Source organism: Hydra vulgaris, chromosome 01 (genome assembly GCF_038396675.1).
Source record: "Hydra vulgaris chromosome 01, alternate assembly HydraT2T_AEP".
In the NCBI taxonomy this organism is placed as follows: Eukaryota; Metazoa; Cnidaria; class Hydrozoa; order Anthoathecata; family Hydridae; genus Hydra; species Hydra vulgaris.
In genome coordinates, this window is record NC_088920.1 from 29,637,871 (window position 1) to 29,658,515 (window position 20,645).

The 20,645-nt window shown below is 26.9% G+C and overlaps 1 protein-coding gene across 1 annotated transcript in view; it reads right to left on the reverse strand.

Moving 5' to 3' along the window:
- LOC100197876 (atrial natriuretic peptide receptor 1) overlaps positions 1-20,645 on the reverse strand; it is a 75,276-nt gene that overhangs the window by 51,976 nt on the left and 2,655 nt on the right. The window contains exons 4-9 of the mRNA XM_065787866.1: positions 17,945-18,076; positions 13,921-14,012; positions 13,457-13,597; positions 6,986-7,081; positions 2,843-2,926; positions 2,265-2,413 (exon numbers count right to left, since the gene is read on the reverse strand). Coding sequence (XP_065643938.1) covers positions 2,265-2,413; positions 2,843-2,926; positions 6,986-7,081; positions 13,457-13,597; positions 13,921-14,012; positions 17,945-18,076 — 694 coding nt within the window. The remainder of the gene's footprint in view (positions 1-2,264; positions 2,414-2,842; positions 2,927-6,985; positions 7,082-13,456; positions 13,598-13,920; positions 14,013-17,944; positions 18,077-20,645) is intronic.

The window sequence follows — 20,645 nt, forward strand, 5'->3', positions numbered from 1 at the left end:
ACAATATTGGCACTTTATTGTATAGTGTTTGTATTAATGAATTTTGTTGGTAAAAAATATCGGAGCCATGAAAGTTAAAACTAATATAAGCTTATAGGCTCAAGTCTTTGATCAACCATCTCAAGTAGCACGCATAGGTTACACCAATTTTGGAACAATGCCAAAAGCATTGGACAGTTTTATTAACTAAGCACTAACGCCAAACCAATGTCAGGACAATGCTGTACTCAAAATAGTTATGCTAACTTTTTTTGTTGTTGTTGTTGATACTGTTTTGCATTTTAAAATTTTGTGCAAATACTTTATTAAATTCATAGAAACTGTTGGTAACTGTTGTTATTATTTTTTCAACTTTTTTATTTTGATTTACTTTTATTACTGCTATGATGCGTGAGATAAAAATTAAGTTTTATTACTGCTATAATGTGTGAGATAAAGATTAAGTTTTATTACTCCTATGATGTGTGAGATAAAGATTAAGTTTATTTAATTTTCCTTTAATAGTTGTTTTTATTTTTTCTTTAAAAATAAAGAAAAAGTTTATTATTTATTAATAATTATAAGTATTGTACATTAAAATCTAGATAGTATATATAATATATATATATACAACTTTTTTAAGTTTAGCATAGATATGTATAAACAATTCCATAGAATCATTTTATGTTAGAACTTTGTGTCACTTTTTTTTAAGTCTATTTTATTTTTGTGTTGTAAAGTATGAGAGCTAAATTCCACAAATAAAATTTAAAAATAGTTGATGGCTTTTTTTATTTTGCATCTCGATGTTGAAAATTCTGTGACAATTGTGCCAATTTGAATTTAGGGAAAATCCAACATATGTTACCATGCCACTATACTGTTTCCAGTAACATATATTGTAGTATAAAAAAAAACTACATGTGTGTTTTATCTTTGTTGCAAAAAAAACCAAGCTTAATCATTGATAATCCTTTAAAAAAAAATTTTAATGTTATTCACCTCTCCAAGGCCGAAAGGGCCACTACAGTCTTGCACGTGGTTACAACCTTCTCTCAATTCTTTAACTTCAAAATACGAATCTTTAAGAACAAGGCTGCTGTGCAAAGAAGCAAGATGAGTAGATAGAGTTTTTTATTTTTAAAAAACTATATCTACTCAACTTTTTTAAGAACTTTTTTATTTTAGTTCATTATTTTTCTAATTAAGTTTTATCAAGTACTAATATTTAGTAAGTAGTTGATAATATGTTAATGTAAAATATACTATAGTTTATATTACTAGCATCTTTTTTGAACAATATTGCTTCAACTCTTTTACCTGCTTTTTGCCTCCAGTTAAATAATTATGCATTTACAAATAAGGAAAACAAAGGTAACCTTTTGTTAAAGTAACTAATTACTATATACAAATACAAATTGCTAATAAATGAAGCTTGTCTTTGTTGTTGTTGTTGCTACATTGTTCTTGTTTATATTCAGTGGTTTGTTTTAAACTTTGTTTAAAACAAACCACTGTTAAACAGCTGTTAAAGAGAGATATTAAAAGTTAAGACAAATGCATAATAACACAAAAGTTAAATTATAAGCATTTGTCACACTTTTATGGTAATTTTTAATAATATTTGTATCATTAAAAATTTATTTAACCCTAGATTTCTAATAATATTTATATAATAAGAATTGTAAAGGATATTAATCTCTGATTTTTACAGTGAAGAACTGATACAGTTGTTCAATAATTTTATGTTTAAATGTAACTTTAAAAAATAAATGCAATATCAACCAGAATATTGATTTTTTTTTCAATACATTTTATCTTCATGTTTATGAAGTTAATGAATGACAATTTTGATTTTAATATGTTATTTGTTGTTTTTTATTTATATGTATTGTGTTTGTATATAGCATTATGTATATATAATTTATATATTTGTTATTTATTATTTTGATTTATTACTTATTTGATATATAGTTTTAATTTGAATCAAGTTAAATATTTATTATTTTATAATAATATTGAAGCTATAAAAAACTTTATAGCTTCAATATTATTATAAAAGATTATTCTAAGCAACTTATTTGGTCAAAGTAATAAAATTGGTGTGAAGGGTTTATAACTTTTTGTCGGTGTAAAAAGACATTAATTGATGTTTATACAATTTTATATACATATATATATATATATATATATATATATATATATATATATATATATATATATATATATATATATATATATATATACATATATGTAAAACTTTGTTTTTTTCACTAAAGGCTTACCGAATAGCTTCAGTATAAATCAATACACTTGTGTCTCCTTTAGCAGGTGTAACAATAAGTCGTATACCAGATGCTTTAATAGAAGTGTACATGTCATCAAGTTTTCCATATGGCTCACTGTCCAAATCAGTAACATCTGATATGACATACTAAAGTTTTATCAAATTATTCATTTAGATGCCACTTACCTCTATTTATGAAACTTTGCTATTTCAATATATTTGTTAAATTTTGTTGTTCAAAGTTATTTGTTAAATTTTTATATCATTAAAAAAAAGTTGTTTGAAGTAAATTTATTAAAAAATGTTTTATATTAAACTGTCTGAAATAAATTTATAAAAAAAAAAAGTTATTTTAAACTTTGTAGGAAAGTTTATTAGAGACAAACTTTTCAGTAAGTTTATTAGAAACGAAAGTCATTAAAAAAAGAACCAACAAATTTGATTTTAATGAAAAATGCATTCATGTATATTAGCACAAATTTCACAAAATTTGAAAAAGAAATTTCCTACATAATTTTATAAATAATAAGATTTATAAACAATGAACTAGATAAACAATGAAATAGATAACTTTACCTTTGCAACAACTTCTATTCCAAGACGCAATGCATCAATATAAAATTCTGATCGGAATGTGGTCAAAACTGATTGAATAATTATCTAATGAAATTAAGAAACTTTAGTAAAAATAAAAAATAAAAAGATTAAAAATAAAAATTAATAAAAGTTACAAATATAACAACTAAAGTCATTATGAAAAGAAATACAAACATTTTTTTAAAAATTTGATTTAAAAAAATCAAAAACAAGTTTATGAACCTGACTTTTACCATAAAAATCCATACCATGGAAATGCATAACTTGGCATCTTTTTTTTCATTTTAAATTTATAAAAATCAGTTTTAAATTTTTATTACAGCTGCAGAAACTAGCCAATCATTTATTTAGCATGTCTATTTTAATTTTTAAATTCTTTTTTATATATAGCTTTCTCAGTTTTGGGGAGGTGAATAACATACTGTTTTTAACTTATAAAAAACATTTAGAAATTTATAACAATTTAAGTTATTGCTAATTATGCCTAGCCTGACTAAAACTCTTAGTATGTACATTAACTTCTTCAATCCTTACAAAAATCATTTGATGTATGCACACTCACTGCAACTTTACCCGTAAATCAGTCTATATATCTACAGTTGCCCAAAAAACAGCCTTAAAAAAACCTTTTTCTCTTCATTAGAAGGCTGCATGTTTAAAATCTTTAGCATATGCTAACTTTGCAATGTATAACATGAAAAGTTCTTAGCAGATTCTTCTGTCTTATCCCTGGGATAGAGAATAAAAATATGCTTTAAAATATGAAACAAATAAAATTGTCAAAAATAACTTATTTTTTATTTTTTTACTATTAAACACCAATTGTCTATTCTCTATCTATTCTTTCTTTGACAGTAGGGCATGGCAACAGTTTTTTATTATTATTAAATGATAATATAAAAACACAAAATACCTTAATTTTTAATTACTTACACAAAAATAATAATCATAAGCAGTAGTTACCACATTGTAAAAATTGATTAAGTTGTTGGTTTATAATTGATTAGGTTGTAAGCTAAGTGTGCTAAGTGAACATATTTAATGAAAAAGTTATGCCAAACTTTATCAAAAGCTTTTGAAATGTCAAGAGCAATGGCCTTAACCTCTACACCTTTATCTAATGCACGATAAAACCTACTAGTTATTACTGTTAGCAAATCAGCTGTAAAACAAGAAGATCGAAAGTTATTAGATTCAAGATGAGAAATTAAGTGTTTGTTAATTAAAGATTCAGAAACCTTGCTTATGATAGGAAGAAGACTAATGGGACGGTAGTTAGGCAAATCAGATCGCTCTCCAGAATTTTTGAAGATAGGGATAACAGATGTCGCTTTCCAGCAGGCTGGAAAACAAGACTCTGATAAGCACTTGTTGAATAGTTTTGAGAGTATAGAGGACAGTTTCAGAGAACACTTCTGCAAGACAATAACAGGTATGTTGTCTGAGTCACAAGCTGTAGAAGAGTCTAGGCAGGAAATCACTTTAGGTACAGAAGCTGGAGTGATACGAATGTCAAGCAATGGAACAACCTGTTTGTTGACAATATCAGGTAGAACGCAACTAGTGGAACCAAGAGATGATATTGATGAAAAGTTTTAAGCAAACAATTTAGCTTTGTCTTTAGGTGACGTGACAGAGTCTGAACCATACAAGAGAGGTGGAATTAAAGATTTGCCCTTGTTACTAATACTTTTAAAGATTCTCCAGAAGTTGCGAGAACCTAATTTTTGAGATGAGATGCGAGATTTCATGACCTGAGAATAGCGGGCTTTGACGTTAGACAAAATCTTTTTACATTAATTTCTAGCAGTAATAAACAGACGTCTGTTTTCTGGAGAGTTGTTTTGCTGATAAATATGGAAGTAACAGTTTCGATTGGCAATTGCAGCAGCACAGTGTGAGGAAAACCATGGAGGAGAGTGAGGCTTGACCTTGAATCGTCGAGAGGAAATAAAAGATTCCATGCCAGCCTGAATCAATGAAGTTATATAAGAAGCACATTTGTCGACAGGAAGACAAAAGATTTCTACACAAGGGCCATCACAAAGAAAATCACGGAAATAATCCCAGTCAGCTTTACTGTAGCTGTAAGAGGTACGATAATAAGGGGTTCCAGTGATGAAGAAGAATGAGATATTAGTTTTAGAGAGATCAAACTGTGATCAGAAGCACCTAAGGGTGAATGTGGAGAAACTGAGCACTGACTAGGATCAGAAACAAGACATAAGTCGAGTAGAGAAGGTAAATGATTCGGGTTGTCTGGAAAGCGAGTTGGGAAGTTGACTATTTGAGTTAGGGATTGAGAAAGGCAAAAGTTGTGGGCTTTAATGCCTGCAGAATCACTGACACTAGAGCCAAGCCATTCAGAGTGGTGAGCATTAAAGTCACCAACAACAACTATATTAGCTGATGGATAAAGAGAGAGGGCCTGGTCAATATGATCAGAAATAACATCAAAAAGAGTGTAGTCTTGAGATGAAGCAGAGTGATATAGAACAAAGAGAAAGGCGATATAGTGAAGTGGTGCTAAACAAAAACACATAAAAGAATAGTCTGTGAATTCAAACCTAGTTTCACGACAAATAGGTGAATTCTTACGAATGTAAATGCCCAGGCCAAGCCTGTGACAATTGGAGTCTTTACAAATTAATTGAAGATATCAACAATAAGATTGCAAAATGAGACAGCTGAACTCAAATTAGTCTCACAAAGAGAAAGTAGGTCTGGTGAACTTTGCAAGAGATAAGACTCAACAGAAGAAAAGTTAATTCGAAGACCATGAATATTAGTGAATGATAGGTTTAGAGAACTTGGTGATGATGATGGTTTTTTGTGTTTTATAGTTTTTGGTACTTTACTCATTTTTAAATTAGATTGAAGAACTTGACTCAAAGCATAGATAGTACTCAGAACACTGTTTAATAGCCCAAGCAATTGCCTCATTACTACTAATAAACCTAAGTCATAACAAAGGGCTCCAAATGTGGCCTCTAAAATGCACACCAAAAGTACAAACAAAGACACCATCCATGCGCAACATGGCACTGTTAATACTTTGATATTTTTCAGCTTTTGATGGAATCAGCCTCTCTGAGAGCTACCACAGAGTTTGGGAAACCTGACAACCAGCCAGCCTCAGAACCATAAAACTGAGTTTTAGAGCTGTACCCTCATTAGGAGATAATAGAATGAGTTGCCTAGTCATAAAAACAGAGACACAAGCAAAACCCATGCATTGAGTCAAGAAGATCCAGCATTCAACATCCTAAACTGGAAACAATGTATTAAAAATACATCTGTGCCACCCTAATAGATGAAGAAGGGTGCAAGGCTGGTCAACAGATAGAATCTGTTTACCCCTTAAGTCTTTGCCTTGGAGGCCTTGTTCAAGACAGTAGCCGGATGCATTTAACATCTGCCCAAGATGATAACTTTTATCGAGACATTATCTCTAGCCTTTACTTAACCAAGAGCCGAAACAGGGGGTGTTTTAAGTCGGAGTTTGCATCTTCTAGCCTTTGCCTAAAAAGGAGTATCCTACAAGGCAGCAGAGCATGAAGTAGATTGCATTGGGTTACATGTTACCAGTAGCAGGATAACCTGACCTGACCGAAATTAATTTACTTATTATATGGACTTTAATAATTGATTTTTTTTATTAATATTACATTCGAGTCTTCAATATTTTAATAAAAGTGTTTTTACCATTTAAACAAAAGACTTGAGAGAATTATTCATTTTTTTTTTTTTTTAAGCTGTTTAGTGTAAACATTTTTAAATTTGCTTGTATTGTGGCTGTAGTTATTAGAACTTTGATTGTTTTAGATATTTTACAGTTAATTAGTTTACCACATCATAATCACTTTGATTTAGAAATGGTGTAATGTTAGTATTATTTTTGTGTACTTTACAACTTGATGTGTACTTGACAACTGCCGAGACTGAAATATTTTTAAATATAAAAATATTAAAGTCTTGGTTTTTAATATGTTTTTATCACTTTTTCTTATTTTAAATAAGTCTATAAAGCAAATGAAGTAAAACAAACTAAAATGATCAAAATTTTAAAATAATATATTTTATTAAAAATATAAAAAAAACATTAATGTTAAAATATCTCACAATCTTATTCCATTTTCTTTCTTTTAGATAAACAAGCAGACCATAATACATTATACTATCATCATAGCCAATGCGATTCAGATAAGGATATTTGTTCTAAAAAAAAAAATTATTATTTTGAAAAAATCAGACAAATGCAAAATAAAATATTTGGTGTAGGGTGGTTTCCACACCTAATGCAAGTTGTCGACTTGATGCACAAAATTTTTTTTAAGTAGCAGCAATTAGAAACCATTTCTACAAAACAAATTGGAAAATACCAAATCAATAATTAATAATATTAATAAAAATGTTTATCATCAAAGTATCAATTTATTATTTTTGAATGTACAATATGTATGAATTTTATAATAAACATAAGCTTAATCTTATCATCATAATCTCATCATACAGGGAGATATATTCTCATTGAAATGAGATACTAACAAATTTTATTGCTTGAAGAGCTTTGAACCAGGTTGTAAAGCTGATGAATTCAAAGACTGTATCCATTTTACAAAAATATTTCTTCATCTTCATGGAAGATTCAGTGAAATGAACACCAGCAAGATTAAGATTATGAGCACTGCATATAGAAAGTTTCTTCTGAAGTATTATTGTTTTTACACATTTGGCTAATGATGTGTTGTTGATATATATATATATATATATATATATATATATATATATATATATATATATATATATATATATATATATATATATATATATTAGGGTGTTTCAAAAAAGATCATGTTTCAAAAAAAAAGCCCTAGCTTATTATCATCTGCCCATGACTTATCATCTGCCCATGATTCGGTACTAAAGATTTTTGATTTTTTAATTTTTGAAAATCCTAAGGGTAACTTCAGGGGGTAAAAGGGCAATTTTTATGGTCTTTTGTACCATTTTTAAACTATTTGTAGGAAGTCTTAACATTAAAATTTTGGATTTTTTTTAAATAATTATATTTGTAAAGACTTATTTAATCTAAATAAAATGGGCTTATTTAATAACTTATTTAATCTAAATAAAATGGGCTAAAAAACTTAAAAATTATAATAAAAATTATTTCAAAAATAAAAATTATTTCAAAAAACCTTAAAATCCATAAATATTTTACATATAAATTTTTAAAAATTTAACAAATAATCTGATTTGAAAAATATTTAACAAATAATCTGATCTGTGAGAAGATAAAGATGGCAGTCATGTTTTTGTAACGCTAAATTTTTTAATTTATTTAAGTTTATTTATATTTTAATTAGATAAATAAAATGCCTTCCGGTGCACAAAAAAAAGCGAGTGAAGCTGATTTATTAGCATTAAAAGACACAGTTCAGTTATTAACACAAAGAATTAAATTGTTGGAGGTTGAAAACTCAACATTGAAAAATTGTATAACTGTACTTGAAAGCAGTGGCACTCAGAAAGATGATTAAACTGGGCAGCTATTGTTAAAAACAATAAAAAGAAATTAAGCAAAGAATTAGAAGTAGTTAATGCCACAGTTGCTATTAATAAAGATAAAAAAAAAAAGAGACAAAAATGTCATTATTTTTGGTCTTCCTGTATTTAAAGAGAATGATATTGAACAACACAAAAATCATGATAAGAAGCAAGTTGATGACGTTATAAATGAACTAAATGTTAACAGCAGTGTTATTGAACAATCTACAGATTCAAAGAAAGTTAACAAAGAAACTTATTATTCAAAGAAATGCACAAAATCAAGATTTAACAAAAGTAAATAATTTGAATAAGCCCTTTTGTTATGGTATCAGAGCATATAGAGTTGTTATAATATACAACCCAAAAAAATAAAAAATGTTGAGAAAAAAACAAAAAAATATAAAATGTTGAAGAAAAAACTAAAAATAAGAAAAATGAAGAAAAAACTAAAAAAATAAAAAATGTTGAAGAAAAAAAGAAAAAATTTCAAAGAAAAAATAAAAAACAATGATGAAAAACCACATCTGTCATGTTGGTACACCAATCCAACATCGTTAAACAACAAATATGAAGACTTCATTATAGAAATAAAAAACAAAAAACCACAAGTTATGATGGTATGTGAGACATGGTGGACAGATGCCTCATCAACTAACATAGAAAGTTATTCAATTCATAGAAAAGATTGTAAACAAAGTAAGGGTGGCAGTGTTTGTATTTATCTTACCAACAGTTTAAAGTCATATCAAATAATTAATGAAAATTTAAATGCAAAAGATGTTATTGAAGCAATATGGTGTGCAATATAGTGTGTAATAGAATGTGGTATTGAAACTAATATGGTGTGTAATAGAATGTGGTACTGAAAGCATATTATTTGGCTGTATTTACCGTACTGCAGATGGTAGTTTGTTTTATTGTGAAAATATGGTCAAATATTAAAGTATGCATCAAATTTAGTAAACAGCAAGAAATACAGTGGCTTTCTGATATGCGGTGATTTTAATTTTCATATGATAAAATGGAATGAAGATAATATTGGTACAATAGTACAAAAAAATGAATCTGCTCAGTTATTTATGGATTGTTTAAACAAAAATTACGTATTCCAAAATGCAATTTTACCAAATTTTCAAAAAAATGTCAGTGAAACAACAATTGTTTTAGTCTTAGTATTAACTGAATCTTGTAACAGATTTTATATGTTAGAAAATACACCACCTCTTGGTTATTTAGAACATGGCCATCGTGCATTGAATTTTAAATATAGTGTAATGGATAAAGTTATCAATAATAATAAGACTATCAAACAAAATATCTGTCCAACAAAGGTAAATATAAAGAATTAAATAAATACTTTAATAATTTTAATTGGGAAAAAGAGTTTGAAACCTTAAGCATTGATGAAAGCTTTTTAACATGGTCAATCTATGAAAAAGGTTGCAAAATGTTTATCCCTCAAATTTAACAAAATAACCAAAACGTTAGAAAAATTATTATGGTTAACTAAAGACCAAAAATTAAAGTTAAAAGTTAAAAGGAACTTATGGTACAAAATCAAAGCTGCAGGTTTTAAAAATATAGATAATGTTAAAAAATACAACAATCTTAATAAGATATTAAAAAAGCAACTATGGAGTATGAACGTAATTTAGTAAAACAATCAAAATCAAATACTAAACGTGTATACTCTTATATAAACAGTAAAACCAAAAGAAAAAACCCTATTAGAGCCATAAGAGATACAAATGGTGATGTTAAAACAGATGGTAAAACAATATGTAATACATTAAACACATTTTTTAGTTCAGTATTCATAATCGAAAATAGCAATAATATTCCATTATTTGAAAAAAACCTTTCTAAGTTGTCCATACTCAAAATTTGAGAAATTGATAATTGAAACAAAACTAAAAAAACTAAACACAAATAAATCAACAGATGTCGATAAAGTACATCCAAGAATATTGAAGGAATGCTCACAAAGTTTATGTAAACCATTAGAGTTAATTTTTAATCAATCATTTGAAAGTGCAACTCTACCAAACTTATGGTTACATGCAAATATAAAACCATTGCATAAGAAAGATGACAGACTTGAATCAGCTAACTATAGACCAATTTCATTAAGATCAGTTGTATGCAAAGTCATGGAAAGTATTATCAGAGATGAAAATATCTTAACAATAGTAATTTAATCTCAGTGCACCAACATAGTTTTGTAAATATAAAAAATTGTTGTACAAATTTACTGGAAACATTAGATATTCTCAGTAAAGCATTTGACAATAATATTCCAGTTGATATTACATTTCTAGACTTTGCTATTCGATACTGTGCCAGATGAAAGATTGTGTATAAAATTGGCTGGATATGGTATTATTGGTGATTTGTTGAACTGGTGCAGAGCTTTTCTAAAAAATTGATTACAACGAGTTGTACTTGGAGAAAATGTTTCTGAATGGACAAATGTTATAAGTGGTGTTCCTCAGGGATCAGTTCTTGGACCATTATTATTTATTTTATACATTAATTTTATAATGTTAAATATAAAAAGCAAATGTAAACTATATGCAGATGATACAAAATTAGTATATATTCTAGATCATAACAGTAGTACAGAGGATTTACAATCTAAAATCTAGAATAATAATAGAGTAAGATCTAAATAAAATGGTCCAATGGACAAAAAACTGGTTAAAAAAAGGTTATGCATATTGGAAAAAATAATCCTAAAAATGAGTACTTGATGCTTAATAATTTCAAAATTTTACTTCATTAGTCAGACCTTATCTTGAATATGGATCACCATTATGGAATCCACATTTACAAAAACATATCAATATGATCGAACAACTCCAACAAATAGCAACTTGTATCCACAGTTTAAAAGCTTTATCATAAGAAAATAGATTAAATAAAATTAATCTTTTGAAACTGAAAAATAGAAGGTCGAGGGCCGATATAGTGCAACTATACAGGTTTATGAATAACTTAGATGTAATTAATTGGTACAATCCTCCTATATTTATAAAAAATTCAATCACAAGCAGGCAAAATAAAAGAATATGTAAACAACAAAGCAAAAAAACAAACGATCAACATTTTTTTTATAAATAAAATAGCGGACAAATAGAACCGCTTACCACAAGATGTTGTGGATGCAAAAAATTTAAATACATTCATAACCCTTTATAACAATTAAATGAAAAACTGTGAAAACCTGTTACAGTCTGACATCTACTGTTGTTAGACTCTATACACTGTATTGTGTATCACAGCTTGTTTTTTTATTTTTATTTATTGTAACTTTAAGTAAATAAATTAGCAAATTTATTTATTTATACTATTTAAAATTGTATTTTTTAATGAATGAATTTCAAAATCTGACTGACAAACACAAAAAAAAATAGCTGCTATGGCTTTATAAATTTGTCTTTTTTATACAGAGTGGTTTCTAAAAGCAGAACTAGGTTCCTTGGCACCAACACAGGTACACGGTCTTTTAATATTTTAATAATAAGTTAGCTCATTATTGATTAAAGTGATTCAAAATCATAATTAATATTATCTATTAGAAAAGTTCGCAGGCAAATAAAAAAATTTGAAAAATGGATTATACTTGGCTCTCCAGCTGTTTCAAGCTCTATTCTCAGACATGCTTTGGTAGCTTTTGCCCTAGCAGATAAAGAATGTAGGGAACATGGTGATACGGCTGATAAACTGTACAGTTTACAAAGATGTCCAAGTGATTTCCTTTGGAGCACAAGAAATGAACCAAGTTATATTAAATAGTTTAATTTCCACCAGGGTTGTGGAAATTAAACAACTTTTATCAAAAATTTAGAGCAACAGTCAAAGGACTAGATGCTATTAATAACTTCTCTGACAGGACAGTTAAGTTAGTTCAAGACCTAATTAACAGAGCATATTTTAAGGAGAAAAGGCAGGGGACCTTTTTTTTTTACAAATAATTATAAAAAAAACTGAAAAGGGAGGGAAAAAACAAACTACGAAAAAGTCGCTAGAACAAATAGTCTAGTTTCTTATTTTTTTGTTAATAACATACATACATACATACATACATACATACATACATACATACATACATACATACATACATACATACATACATACATACATACATACATACATACATACATACATACATACATACATACATACATACACACATACACACATACACACATACATATATACATACATACATACATTCTGTAAAAATGAATTTAAATATTGTTTTCAACAATTCAACAGATTTTTCTATGCTGAGGCTAAAATTGAAAATAAAAGTCCCTCAAAACAAAGACTTCAGTATGCAGATAGTCAATTATATGATGCTACTGATGCTATTCAAATAATCTTCATGAAAATCTAAATGCTTAATGCTGCATTGCTGTTCACCCACCCATTGCTTATTGCAGGGATGCGGAGTCCCAAAAAAAGACTCCGGATTTGAAAGTCACACAAAGATTACTTCTTTTTAGTTTTTAGTATTTTAAAACTTAGGTTTTAATAATTTTAGATTTTAATAACAATATAATAATTGGATTAAAAAAACTCTAAAGAAAAAAATGACAAATAATCTAGCAAACAAAGTTTTCCTTCAATTTTTAAATTAATTCCTTTTTTTCCATTTTTATATGAATAAGGCTTAGTTAAATAAACTTTATTCATTTCTACAAAATTTGTTTGTTTTTTTTTTATGTTCTTTTGTTTCAAAAACATTTCCAACTTTAATAAAAACAACATAAAAAAATAACTAAATTATTAAAACATATTATATATTAATAATTATACATTTATATCTGTGCTGTTTAAACATGATATTTTGTGCATGTTTCCCAAAATAATTAAATGGTGAATCTAGTTTCACTAAATAAAACTTAAAATACAAAATCAAGTTGCAAAATAAATTAAAATCTTATTCAAACTCAAAAAAAACCTCAAGTTTTCTACATAGTACACTGACACATGATAAAAAACAAAAGCATTAAAATTCATCTTTCATAACACTACCTTGTCATTAAATTCTGTAAGTGTATCTTCTCTGTATGTAGTAACTGCATATTTGTTCATCATTGCAAATGGGTAGATTGTTTTTGATAGATCATTATCATTAAAGCCTATAATTCCATAAGCCTTCTTCTCTGGATATTTCTAATGTTAAAGCAACTGATACAAACAAACTTTAATATTTGTAGTAAAACTAGGAGTATTTATTCTTTATTCTGAAACTCTTCACGTGAATATTTTTTAAATAAACAAAAAATTTATACATTTCATTCATTTATGAGAAAAAAATAATAAAACTAACATAAACAAATTTTAAAGTAAATGATTAAAGGAAAATATTTGGGATTACAAGAATCCCACATGGTTTATTTCAAATAACATATGCAATGCAAAAGAAATGAACTACAGACAGTTTAGCCAAAAATCAAAAATGGAAACTTTTTTATATTCACATGTAAACTACCTACTTGATGATAATCTTGCATTTGAAAGAAAGCTTTTAATGCTGACTCAGGAATATTATCAGGGTAATAGTAGGATTTCATATAAAGTGTTCTACCTAAAAAATAAAAAAATATATATATACATATATATATTTGTATATATATATATATATATATATATATATATATATATATATATATATATATATATATATATATATATATATATATATATATATATATATATATATATATATATATATATATATTTCTTATACTGCTGATTAAGGTGAGCAGTGTGATGTCATACTAAAATAGCCTGCTGCTGGGGGCTTCAGTACATACATCAACTGACAAACAGCCTGACTCGCAGTGGAGTGCTGCTACATCGACTGAGGGTTTTGGATGGCGCAGCAATCTTTTCATTTATTATTCTTCCTTTTCTTTTTTTTTTTTTTCTAAAAAAGCTGTATTGATTTAGATAAGCAAAAAAAGTGAGCAAATGTTCACATAAATATGCTATAGTAGATATTTAATGATACAACATTAACGATACTTTTGATACCAGTATCGCGTGATTTAGATACTAATACTGTATGGTATTGCACGAAGAGGAGCTGGCAAATTGACTTTGATTGAATCAACTATGAACCCCAGTTCGTACATAGACATTTTAAAGCAAATTTGAAACCTTCTGCTTGTAAATTTAGATTTGGAAACAACTTCATCTTTCAACAGGATAATGACCCAAAACATACTGCCATAGCAACAAAGAAATTTTTTCAAAAAAATAATATTAATGTGATGGAATGGCTTGCCCAGTCCCCCAACCTTAATCCGATTGAGCATTTGTGGTACATTCTAGAATGGAAAATTGGAAATCGAGCTTACAGAAGACAAAATTATCTAAAAGCAGCAATAGCCCAAGCATGGGAGAAAATCACTCCAGAAGAAACCAAATCTCTTGTGGAATTAATGCCTCCACGTCTGCAAGCAGTTATTCTGGCAAAAGGTGGCCCTACTAAATATTGATATACTAAATTTTTTGTCTAAATACTAATTTTTTTGTCTAATTTTGGAATTTTTCTTATTTGTGCCACTATTTTTTTTGCAAGAAAATATTTGATCAATATAAGTAAGTTGATTTTTATATGTCATTTATATGTACAATTTTCGAATAGAATGCTTCAATATAATGCTATTTTCAAATAATTCATAGTTTTTTCCCTTAAAAACAAAAATCAACTACCGTTTTTTAATCATTTTATACAAATTTTTTCAAAAAAAAAGTTTGTGCCATTTATTTTTTTGCTTATTGTATATATATATATATATAAATATGTATATATATATATATATATATATATATATATATATATATATATATATATATATATATATATATATATATGTATATATATATGTATATATGTATATATATATACACATATATATATGGGCAATTCCATTTTTAATTTATGTTACACGCGCAACAACTTTATCAAATATTTACCTACTTAAACTGGAAAATTTATTAAAAATAATTAGCAAAGGAAATTTTAGAAAACTGGTGGGGAAAGTGGAATAATATTGAAAATGAACTGATCAAAAAAATGTTTAATATCAAAAAATAACTGACCGAAACCCATTTTAATGATTAAGATCGAAAATGTGATTTTCAGATTAATATCAAAAAGTTTTTATATCGAAATTCACAAATGCAGAACAATATCAAAATCAATAAAAACGGAAAAGATCGAAAACTCATTTTAATGATTAACATTGAAAATATTATTTTCTGATCACGCTTTTTTTTTTTATAAAAAACTAGTACTAGGAAAAAATCTTAAGAAACTTTTCCTATTATTTAATGAATGTTCTTAACAATTTCCTATTGTATACCATTTTTGAAAAGTTTAGACAAGTTTTTTTTAATTCAAAGTTCAGAGTATTCTATATATTTCTGTAAATACATTTCATCAAATATTAAACAGTTGCAACATTTTGAGCCAATATTGAGAAATAATTTTGCATATTCTATTGTTTCAATATTACCAAAGAGTGTTTTCAATAAAGAAAGCAATTAAAATTCTTTCCAAATAATTTTTAATGGTGATATAATGTATGATTTGAATAATTGCATGGAAGTGTAACACTGAAATAATGCATATCTATCAGTATTTTCTAATTTCTTCTTAATTTTTTTTTAAGTTCTTCAAAAACCAAATCAAACCATACAGATTCTGCATGATTTTGTAAGTAAGTAGGAAAGTATTCCAACATAAATATGTAGGGCATTTTTATAACTCTTACAAAACGTTATGTAAAGATAATAGACAACTTGTATAATATATCATTTAAGCTCTCAGCAACATGTATAATAAACTCAATAACTTCTGGTATGGAAATTTTATTAAATAACATCTTGTAAATTACAATATGATAATTTATTTTTAACATTTGGTAGATACATACTATATCAGCAATGTATTTAAAATTGTGTGCTCAATATTTTTTTAGTACTTACAATGTCAAACATTCTGGAACAGAATGACCAGATGGCTACATGTAATAGTAATTTTTCCATGGTATTTGGAGGTAGAGTGGGTATTGTTTATAATCTTTTATTAAAAAGGATCTTTTAGCATGCTCTTCTTGTTTTATTAATCAGGATTTTTTAATTAGCTTTTTTAATTGTTTTGTTAAGCAGGATCTTTTATCCTGCTCTCCTTGTTTTAAAGTATTTTTTTCTTGAAATTTTTATGCACATATAACAGTTGACTTAGTTGGCATACAGTTTTGTATATTTACAAATACTTTTATCCTTTAAACTTTTTATGGTTCATAAGTCTTTATTGATTTTGACTAAAAGTTTTGTAACTTTTTATGGTTTGTTGACATTAAATGTAAATAAAATCAAAACATCTTGTTTTAAATCGTTTTATAAATAGCCAACAACACAACATTCAATATTTTTTGTTCTACTAATAGAACTCTTGGTTTATATTGTATAAATTATAAAATTATACAGTATAATTACTACATTTTAATTCAAAACCACAAAAGACTGGCCTTCTATTTATTCTGCTTTTGGAATTTTCGAACTTATTTCTTCTTTCACATTTTCGATATTATTCTGGAAAGTCTCTTTTTGATATTATTCCTTTTTTCACAACTTCGATCTGATTCCTTTTTTGAATTTTTGATAGTATTCCTTTTTTCACAATTTCGATATTATTCTCTTTTGAGCTATTTCGCGATTATTCTGCTTTTTGGATTTTCGATACTATTTCTTTTTTAACAATTTGGATGTATTCTCTTTTTCGATATTATTCCAAAAAGTCCCTTTTCAATATTATTCCTTTTTTCACAATTTTGAGATTATTCTGTTTTTCGAATTTTTGATACAATTCCTTTATTTACAATATCGATGTTATTCTCTATTTCGATGTTATTCTGGAAAGTCCCTTTTCGAGATTAATCAGTTTGGCTGTTTTCGATACTGTTAGTACTACCCAACTGATGGCACTCAACCGGAGTGATTTTTCATAACGTTTATGAACGTTATCAAATCGAATACACTTTTTCCGCAAAGAACAAGAGCAATTTTAAAAAATTATTTTAGTATTACAACTTTATTAATACTTATTTGAGTCATTTAAAAAAAGAAAATATTTTGTCAAAGTTTTTACATGTATTTCTTATGTTCATCTGTATTGTCTTATTTTAATTAGGTTGAATTTTTAAATTGCTGCAAAGTATTTACATTTAAAACTTTAAAAATATTTTAGATGTAAAAAAGCTATCACAGTTTAGGAGGGAGAGTGGGCTCAGGTATATGTGATCGTTTGTGATAGGAGGGAAGGGATTAAGAATTGACAAATATAGATGGATGACCCCACTTAATTGCCCCCCATATACAAACGATTTGTTTACCAATGCCTTTACCAGGTTTTTATAATAATAATATTAAATACTAATAAATTAATAAGATAATATAAAATAATAAATAACAAGATAATACATGGGAAAAAAAAGAGTTAAATACCTGGAAAAACCATTCTAGTCGGATAGTTATACTTTCCAGTGTTAATGGTATCAATATTATCTCTTAAAAACTCTTCATAACGCCCATTTAAATACCTCTGATCTTGATGAAAAAGAGCCAAATGAATTTCACCTAAAGATAAAATAATTACTTTATTGATCACTCTATTTTAGTCTTAAATTTTTATATCTAATTGAATTTTAATTTTTGATACACAAACTCTGATCACTAATAATTCTTAGAATAATATCTTGATTGTGTTTATGTTTTTAAGTCCATAATTTTTACTCTTCTATATCATAAAAATGTAAGCTTGTTTAGTTTATTAAATCTCGAGAATATTACTAATAACTTGACAAAAGTCAAGCCTTTGAGGTTATTTTCATTATACTTGAATTAAACATTCATACTTAAGATCTAACATTGTGGAGTAAATACATTAAATAATGACATTAAATAAATTTTTATCTATTTGATAAATTTTTATCTATTTGATAAATTTTTATCTATTTGATAAATTTTTAGCTATTTGATAAATTTTTATCTATTTGATAAATTTTTATCTATTTGATAAATCTTTATCTATTTGATAAATTTTTAGCTATTTGATAAATTTTGGAACTTTTGAAAATATGAGCAATATTAATTACTTGAAAGTAACATTAATTTTCATGATAAGAAACATTATTTATTAAATTTTATATATTTTATTTATTCTTTCATCAGGGGGAAAAGATCAAAAAGATTTTTTGGTGCCTTAACTCTAGAGAATACAGATGTTCATGAAAAAAGTATCAAAACACCAAGTTAGTTCCAAAACTGTTGAATTTAATTGAATGGATCTCTTTCTTTGAAAAGATTAAAATATCTGCTTTTGGAGGGCCCAATTTTTGCCATTTAATGGAGTATATCCACTCTCTACAATTTGCCATTTGTACATCCCTTAATTAACCAGGTCATGCTAATCTCTTGGCAATTGATTAAGTAAAGGACTTGCTTGAATTTCCAGCCAAGTTTGTAGCAAATAAAGTGAATGAAAAAATTAGGGTATAGCTAATTCCAGACTTAAATTAGTGCATTAAGTATAAATATTATCAATGTGCTTTAGTGTTTTAGTGGATGCTTTTTGAAGAATGTTTAAATTAAGTTTAAAAAATTTACATAGAAAACATTAAAAAAATCCCCTGTTGTGAGGTATTATTTAAACAAAACCATTGCTAGTTGGCATCACAACCTTTAGTTGCAATAAAATAAAAAACATAAAAATTAGTAAAAAAAAAGGTAACAAGAAAGGATGTGGCTATTTATACATACTCTATATATACACAATTGGGTATTTATACATACCATATTTATTTTATAATTCTTGTGTATACATCAGAGATGTAGTCAAGACAGTAAAAGCCAAGACCAAGACTAAGACCAAGACATCAAAAAATCAACCCATTACCAAGACCAAGACTTTAAAATTAAAAAAAAATTAAAAGATTTTTTTAAAATTCCCTAACATAAAAAATTTCAGTTAGAACCTTGTCAAACCAACGCGACAAACTCTCATTAAGAGCAGGAAACTGCGGCAATCTATGGTTTATTATTGATAACTAATCCATTCATTGAGTTGATATTTTTTGTAAGAATAAAGAAAGTAAAAGACATTAGAGGTCCGAGATCAAGACCAAGACCAAGATTCTAGGCTTTCAAGACCAAGACTAAAACCAAGATTTTAGAATTCAAGACCAAGACAGTTAAATATGAGTCTCAAGGCGTCTCGAGACCAAGACCTTGGTCTCGAGACCTACATCTCTGGTATACATTGACTGACTTCAAAAAGGAGAGCATGTACTTGGTCATTACATGCATGCATGAAATAGTACTTAATTGACAGTGGTTTCTTTGTTTGCGTTGTATTGACAATGGTTCCTTCACTAGTTGATTAAATAGTAATCGTATTTCTTTGAATGCCAACAAAACCAAGTATTTTTCATTCCCCTCAAAAAAAGATTGCTAACATAAAAATTAAAGTTAATGGGAAAAAACTACTTCCATCAAAATATATAAAGTGGAGTTTATCTTGATGAAAACCTATCTTGGTATATACAACTGTATCATCTTAGTAAAAAATTTACAAGAGCTAACAGCATACTTTCTTTCATCTGATACTATGTTTCTATTCAAACTCTTAGAAAATTTTATTTTTGTTTTCTTATCTTAACTGTTGTTGCATCATTTGGGGTCAAAAAAAGTAACTTTTTACTAAACTGCATTGTTAATTTACAACGTGCATCTATAAGAATAATTACTTTTTTACCGAGATCTGTATCAAAACAAAATTTTTTTTAAAGTTTTATGATTGTCTTTTTGCATTTGATTTTCTTTAAAACAACTCTTTTTTTAATTTTTTTGTTAAAACAAATGAAATAAACAAAAATTGCACAAGAAACACAGAAAATGGTAAGCTTTACTCTTCTTTTTTTAATACAATTAAATATGGTATGTTTTCAATAAGACACCAATCTCCTAAAGGAACAAGTATATTCCTGCAATAAAAAAGTATCTGCATAAAAATATCCTTTTGCCAATTACTCACTACTCAATAGAATTCAAACTAAAAATTTATTGTTTGGGTGTGTTTCTTTTTATAATTTCTCTGTACTGTAACAGTCTTAAGTGAATAACTTCTTCAACATATTAATGGTTTGTT